An 8,200-nucleotide genomic window follows, 5' to 3' on the forward strand; every position below is an offset into this window, starting at 1 on the left:
TCATTCCCAATTGCAGAAAAATATTAACTGCAGATATCAAATATGTTACAATCATGAACATAAAAGGAGATGAATTGAAAATTGGGATACATTTCCAAAACCCGGAGAAATCTGCAACAAAATGTTGAATTTACTTCAATACAGCATTTATACATACAGTATTCACATTGGGAGCAGCTGTTTGTCTGGCTTGCTATTGAACTAATAACATTAATAGCATGAACATTGGTTTGAAAATGACAGTGCACATGTTGTTTGGTTTTGCATGTTTAACATGAATATCAAAGGCCTTGCTCGCTCAACAGACATGCGTAATTTGTAAACTGTTGTACGCTTCATTCAAAAAAATTTTTACAATGCAAGAACGAGTTTCTTATGACAGCTTCTTGTGCAGAGAAAAGCTGAGCTTTTTTGGCGTTTGTAAGTTTTCCAAATACCTTTAGCTATTAAATTTCCACATATGGCTAAAGAACCAATTATTTTGTTACAACTTGTATTCATAAAACATGAGAACATAGAATGAGACCAATTTAATGCATTATGTTATATACATGTACCAGTAATTATGGATAAACAAGAGATTGCCAAGCAATATGGTCCCCTACCGGTGTGAAACTCCACCATTGTCAGTAAATTTTATGTTTTTGTTGCCATAGCAACCAGAATTTTGACGTAGGCAGGGCTTTCCACAGGCCCTTTAACGATTCCGCGCAGGGGCTGAATTTCGAAATCAAGAATCCCCGGGGCGCTTGAAATTTTCCTATCAGTGTATTTTTCAGTAAAAGAAAGTGGAGATGTCAAATAAATCAAGGTTTCTCAATCAGTGTTTCAATATTCCCTGTTTTAAAAGGGCACTCGATACCAACTTTCACAAGAAATCGCCATAAACACCACATGGGGTAATGGATAATCCACTGATAAGAGAATAGCATGACGCGCGTTTCGATTATTAGCCACATTCCACAGTCATTTAAATGCTGACAAGGATCAGGTAACTTTCCAGGCGTCAAACTGTGATGTTCATCGTCCAATCGGTTACGCGAATATGCTTATGAGGGCGGGGTTTGGGTTAACTATCGACCATTATTGATTGACGTTGGGAACGAAGTAAGAGTTATCGCACTTGATTAGCAAGAAGTTTGTACCATTTACATAATAAAAACCGGTAACTTGTACAGTACAGTAATTTAAAGACGGTTTCGGCATCATCATCACACACCTTTTTACTGTAAACAAGTGTTACCTATGACTCATAATTAATACGACAAATTAATTGCAAGTGGTAAACAATTAATTACTTATAGTGAGTAAGTTGTGCAAATAACTCCGGTTAATATTATGCGATAACATTTAATTCTTCCAGTACATGTATATTCATCATGTCCATTTATAGAAATGATTCACCCTCGTTTTTCTTACATTTATCAACACATAATGCGCTTAAACAATTTTTCATTGAATTAATCGCACACTTGTAAATGTTTCGTCCGATAATCGATACTTAGAAGACTGATGATGGCAACCGACCGTAATCCTCGTGGACAACGTGAATTTCATGCATAATTCAGTCAAAACATTTATTCAACTCATAAAGTGTTGAAACAAATTATCGTTGAATTCATATCGCAACTGTTGATATTTGTTGAAATCTCAAATGGGAATAATTAAATTTGTAATCCGAAACCCATTCCCGTAAGTCGATGTTAACGCGTTTTTAATCCGAAACACGCTTCCGAATGTAAATGTTACCGCAACGTTGTTAAAATATTCTTGCTTCAATTATTAGTAGTGCAAATTTATTTTGTGTCGAATCTTTTTCTCAATTAAAACGAGCGCGAAAATTATGCAGCATGTACAATGTCGCGTCATTTGGATAGAAAGCGTTGTATTGAGCGTTTTAACAATCACACACCACGTCAGGGGATTGACGCATGTTCAGAGTCAGGTTGAAACGGATGTATTGGGGAATCGTTGGAGTCAGGATTTTACTATCTGTGCGGGAACGTTTTAAAACAATTAAACAATATAAAATTATATATATTTTTAAATGACTGGGGGATTTTCTGAAGAGTTTATAGCGCACAAATGACGTCTTTTGAGGCTGTTTTTCTTTGAGTTATAATGCACCACAGAACGTGAATTGACACGTTAAACTAAAAAAACAAATGAACGTCGGCAGGGGACACCACTCCCGAACCCACCCCTATCAGCCCCGGGGCGCCTGACAAAAATCCTGTGGAAAGCACTGCGTAGACACAAAATGAAATGACGTGCATAATCTCCATATTGCCATCTATCCATGTTTCAAGTTTCCTGAAAAAATATGAAGAACTTTTAAAGTTATCGCAGGATCAAGAAAAAGTGTGATGGACTGACAGACAGGACTGACAGGACAGAGTAGGGGACAATAAAATGTTAAGACAGGGGCAAGTCTTTGAAAGTTTGAGCAATTTCAATATGCCTTCTAAAGGGTTCTTAAGACATCAGGTGTATGACTGTAAGGTAATTGACAGAACATCATACATGTTTCTAACAAAGTATCAAAAAATGCAAATGCATAATTAATATTATTTAAACTATAAGAAATACAGAAACTCATTTCATCTGAAGAAACTGTTGTCAAAATCTTATCATGTCTTTCAGTCAAATTCAAAATTAATTTCCTAAAACTAAATTTAAACAAGAGCACCGCCTTGCGGGTGCAGACGCCTCATCTATTTTCTTTTTTAAAGGTGAAGGGACTCTCATTTTCAATCACAAAGGAGGGAGGGGTGGAGTGAAGAGCGGTGCATTGTGTGGGGGTGTGGACATTTATTACATTTTCTTCCAAAAATGCGAAAAAAAGGAAAAAAAATCGGGAGTGGGGGGGGTGGGGGGGGTGGGGGGGATTCTTGGGTGCGATGGTTTGGACGGTATTTCAAACATAAAATAATAAAAATAAATTTTTGTGTTTTTTAACCGTTTCATAAAAAAAAATTGGGGGGGGGGGGTGAGGTGGGGGGGTATAGTGTGAGGGTGTGGTGGTAATTTGTGAGATGATCTTTAAAAAAAAAAAAAAAAAAAAAAAATGGGGGGGGGATTCGGGTGGGGGGAGGGGGGGATTCTTGGGTGCGATGGGTTGGACGGTATTTCAAACATAAAATAATCAAAATAAATAGTTTTGTTTTTTAACCATTTAAAAAAAAAATTGGGGAGGGGGTGCGGTGGGGGGGGTATAGTGTGAGGGTGTGGTGGTCATTTGTGAGATGATCTTAAAAAAAAAAAAAAAAAAAATGGGGGGGGGATTCGGGGGGGGGGGGGGCACGGCGATGGTTTGGGTGGAGTCTATTATGGTATGTCAGGTTAGAGTAGTTTTGTCAAAGTATCAATCAAATCTAATCATAAATAAAGAAGTTATGGCAATTTTAGCAAAATTTAATAATTTGACCTTGAGAGTCAAGGTCATTTAAAGGTCAAGGTAAAATTCAACTTGCCAGGTACAGTAACCTCATGATAGCATGAAAGTATTTGAAGTTTGAAAGCAATAGCCTTGATACTTAAGAAGTAAAGTGGATCGAAACACAAAATTTAACCATATATTCAAAGTTACTAAGTCAAAAAAGGGCCATAATTCCGTAAAAATGACATCCAGAGTTATGCAACTTGTCCTTTTACTGTACCCTTATGATAGTTTGCGAGTGTTCCAAGTATGAAAGCAATATCTATGATACTTTAGGGGTAAAGTGGACCAAAACACAAAACTTAACCAAACTTTCAATTTTCTAAGTATAAAGGGCCCATAATTCCGTCCAAATGCCAGTCAGAGTTACATAACTTTGCCCTGCACAGTCCACTTACGGTAGTTAGTAAGTGTTGCAAGTATGAAAGCAATAGCTTTGATACTTAAGGAATAAAATGGACCTTAACACAAAACTTAACCAAAATTTTCAATTTTCTAAGTATAAAAAGGGCACATAATTCTGTCAAAATGCACGCCAGATTTATCTAACTTTGCCTGCCCAGTCCCCTTATGATAGTAAGTAAGTGTACCAAGTTTGAATGCAATAGCATTGATACTTTCTGAAAAAAGTGGACCTAAACGCAAAACTTAACCAAAATTTTAAATTTTCTAAGTATAAAAAGGGCACATAATTCAGTCAAAATGCACGCCAGAGTTATCTAACTTTGCCTGCCCAGTCCCCTCATGATAGTAAGTAAGTGTACCAAGTTTGAATGCAATAGCATTGATACTTTCTGAGAAAAGTGGACCTAAACGCAAAACTTAACCGGACGCCGACGCCGACGCCAAGGTGATGACAATAGCTCATAATTTTTTTTCAAAAAATAGATGAGCTAAAAAAAAGAAGAAGTTTGCTAAAAATCTGCAGTTTTTTCATGAACAATTAAATTTTACCCAAACAGCTCCTCCCAGTACCGTATTTAAGTGACACTTCCGGCTATTTGACTTCTGGCTTGAATTCCAGTGAAGAATTCAATAATAATACCAGCAAGAAATAATAATACCAGCAAGAAACAATAATACCAGCAAGAATATTTCTCTAAGTCTATGAATAGTTTTCTGGCATGATTTGACTTGGGAATAAAAAGCACGTGAATATTTGTGAAATAATTAGGCCGCATAACTTCCTTGACACTTTGGCGGTAATTGCTTTTGATAAATTTGCATTTTAGCTGAATCCTATTTCAGAATCATAGATAGGACATGAATTACATTGCGTGTTAGCACAACCTGTTTCAAAATTGCCAAGAACATTATTTAATGGTTTAACAAAAATAAGAATTATGGTTTCATTCGGGGTGAATAATATTTCAAAATTATATATATGAAGTCTGCCAATCAAATATGATACAAATACTTTGATAGTATATAGTAAGTAACAGTGATCTTGCTCTAGATCAGCATGTCACCTACATATTCATACACACACAATTTCAGCACAACATCTCTATCCTGAAAAGGAAATATTGAGTAGTTCTTTACTGATTACAGAAATATGTACTTGTTGCACACACAACATACCAGACTTATATACAGAATGCATATCAAGCTAAAAAGCTGGTCACAGTTATTGGTCATGGTAAGTACATTCTCATCAAGACCCTGACAACATGTGTTTAGTTTTTGTTCAATATTTGTAGTAGATATACAGATATGGAGTTGTTGCATGCAGACTTTAGCCAAAATATTACAATAAAAGGGGGCAAAATTCTGCTACATGTAAATTGCAGGTCAGAGCTATGGAACATGGTCAGTTAACTCAAACAATGGCCCCAAACACTTTGACATTTCAGTTGAATACCTGTAGTAGAATCAGTGATATGTTGATGTTTCACATTTAAATTAACCAGAGCAAGGGTCATGTGTGACATTTTGAGTTATTCTGCAAAGAGTCGAGCTAAACATTGTCATGTAAATCCAGGCCTTTCTCAAGGGCCTATCATCACAGTGCTGCCTCTATGCCCGAATTTCCCAATAGGGGCTGCCACTGTGCCTGAATTTCCCATTCAGGGCTGCCACTGTGCCTAAATTCCCCAATCAGGGGTGTCACTGTGCCTGAATTTCCCAATCAGGGCTGACACTGTGCCTGAATTTCCCATTCAGGGGTACCACTGTGCCTGAATTACCCAATCAGGGGTGCCACTGTGCCTGAATTTCCAAATCATGGCTGCCACTGTGCCTGATTTCCCAAATCAGGGGTGTCATTGTGTCTGAATTTCCCAATCAGGGCTGCCACTGTGCCTGAATTTCCCATTCAGGGCTGCAACTGTGCCTGAATTTCCCAATCAGGGCTGCAACTGTGCCTGAATTCCCCAATCAGGGGTACCACTGTGCCTGAATTACCAAATCAGAGGTGCCACTGTGCCTGAATTTCCCAATCAGGGCTGCAACTGTGCTTGAATTTCCCAATCAGGGGTGTCAATGTGCCTGAATTCCTCAATCAGGGGTGCTACTGTGCCTGAATTCCGCAATCAGGGTGCCACTGTGCCCGAATTCCCCAATTAGGGGTGCCACTGTGCCTGAATTTCCCATTCAGGGCTGCCACTATGCCTGAATTCCCCAATCAGGACTGCCACTGTGCCTGAATTTCCCAAACAGGGCTGCCACTGTGCCTGAATTTCCCATTCAGGGCTGCCACTGTGCCTGAATTCCTCAATCAAGGGTGCTACTGTGCCTGAATTTCCCATTCAGGGCTGCCACTATGCCTGAGTTCCCCAATCAGGACTGCCACTGTGCCTGAATTTCCCAATCAGGGCTGACACTCTGCCTGAATTTCCCATTCAGGGCTGCAACTGTGCCTGAAATCCCCAATTAGAGGTACCACTGTGCCTGAATTACCCAATCAGGGCTTCCACTATGACTGAATTCCCCAATCAGGACTGCCACTGTGCCTGAATTTCTCAAACAGGGCTGCCACTGTGCCTGAATTTCCCATTCAGGGCTGCCACTGTGCCTGAATTCCCCAATCAGGGCTGCCACTGTGCCTGAATTTCCCAATCAGGGCTGCCACTGTGCCTGAATTTCCCATTCAGGGCTGCAACTGTGCCTGAAATCCCCAATCAGGGGTATCACTGTGCCTGAATTACCCAATCAGGGATGCCACTGTGCCTGAATTTTCCAATCATGGCTGCCACTGTGCCTGAATTCCCAAATCAGGGGTGTCACTGTGCCTGAATTTCCCAATCAGGGCTGCCACTGTGCCTGAATTTCCCATTCAGGGCTGCAACTGTGCCTGAATTCCCCAATCAGAGGTGCCACTGTGCCTGAAATTCCCAATCAGGGCTGCCACCGTGCTTGAATTTCCCAATCAGGGGTGCCATTGTGCCTGAATTCCTTAATCAGGGGTGCTACTGTGCCTGAATTCCTCAATCAGGGGCGCTACTGTGCCTGAATTCCCCAATCAGGGGTGCCACTGTGCATGAATTTCTCACCTGAATTCCCCAATCATGGGTGTCACTGTGCCTGAATTTCCCAATCAGGGGTGACACTGTGCCTGAATTTCTCACCTGAATTTCCCAATCAGGGGTGCCACTGTGCCTAAATTTCCCAATCAGGGCTACCACTGTGCCTAAATTTCCCATTCAGGGCTGCCACCGTGCCTGGATTTCCAAATCAGAGCTGCCACTGTGCCTGAATTGCCCAATCAGGGCTGCCAAAGTGCCTAAATTTTCCAATCAGGGCTGTCACTGTACCTGAATTTTCCAATCAGGGCTGTCACTGTACCTGAATTTTCAATCAGGGCTGTCACTGGGCCTGAATTTTCCAATCAGGGCTGTCACTGTACATGAATTTTCCAATCAGGGCTTCCCAGTGCCTGAATTTCCCAATCAGGACCGCCACTGTGCCTGAATTTCTCAATCAGGGCAGCCACTGTGCCAGAATTTCCAAATCAAGGTTGCCACTATGCCTAAATTTTCCAATCAGGGCGGCTAATGTGCCTGAATTTCCCATTCAGGGATGCCACGGTGCCTGAATTTCCCAATCAGGGGTGCCACTGTGCCTGAATTTCTAAATCAGGGGTGCCTCTGTGCTTGAATTTCCCAATCAGTGGCGCCACTATGCCTGAATTTCCCACACAGGGGTGCCACTATGCCTGAATTTCCCAATAAGGGGTGCCACTGTGTCTGAATTTCCCATTCAGGGGTGCCACTGTGCCTAAATTTTCCAATCAGGGGTGCCACTATGCCTGAATTTCCCTATCAGGGGTGCCACTGTGCCTGAATGTCCAAATAAGGGCTGCCACTGTGCCTGAATTTCCCAATCAGGGGTGCCACTGTGCCTGAATTTTCCAATCAGGGGTGCCACTATGCCTGAATTTCCCAATCAGGGGTGCCACTATGCCTGAATTTCCCAATCAGGGGTGCTGCTGTGCCTGAATTTCCCAATCAGGCGTTCCACTGTGCCTGAATTTCCAAATATGGGTTCCCTTGTGCTTTTAAGTCGAAATATTATCTTTTTCCGCTTTCTAAAATTTGTAATTTATGAAGAAATCTATGAAACATGAAATTACAACAAGGGCTGTTTGTAAAACATGCATGTCCCCCATATGGGCTCTCCGTTGTAGTGACAGCCATTTTGTGAATATGTTTTTTGTCACTGTGACCTTGACCTTTGACCTAGTGACCTGAAAATCAATAGGGGTCATCTGCGGGTCATGATCAATGTACCTATGAAGTTTCATGATCCTAGGCATAAGTGTTC

General features: G+C 40.9%; 1 protein-coding gene across 1 annotated transcript in view; it reads right to left on the reverse strand.

Moving 5' to 3' along the window:
- The window catches only part of LOC127857258 (uncharacterized), a 9,533-nt gene extending 3,347 nt beyond the window's left edge, over positions 1-6,186 (reverse strand). The window contains exon 1 of the mRNA XM_052393675.1: positions 6,050-6,186. Within this exon, the coding sequence (XP_052249635.1) occupies positions 6,050-6,186 (137 nt within the window). The remainder of the gene's footprint in view (positions 1-6,049) is intronic.
- Between the last annotated feature and the right edge of the window lie 2,014 nt (positions 6,187-8,200).

Source organism: Dreissena polymorpha, chromosome 14 (assembly GCF_020536995.1).
Source record: "Dreissena polymorpha isolate Duluth1 chromosome 14, UMN_Dpol_1.0, whole genome shotgun sequence".
Classification (NCBI taxonomy): domain Eukaryota; kingdom Metazoa; phylum Mollusca; class Bivalvia; order Myida; family Dreissenidae; genus Dreissena; species Dreissena polymorpha.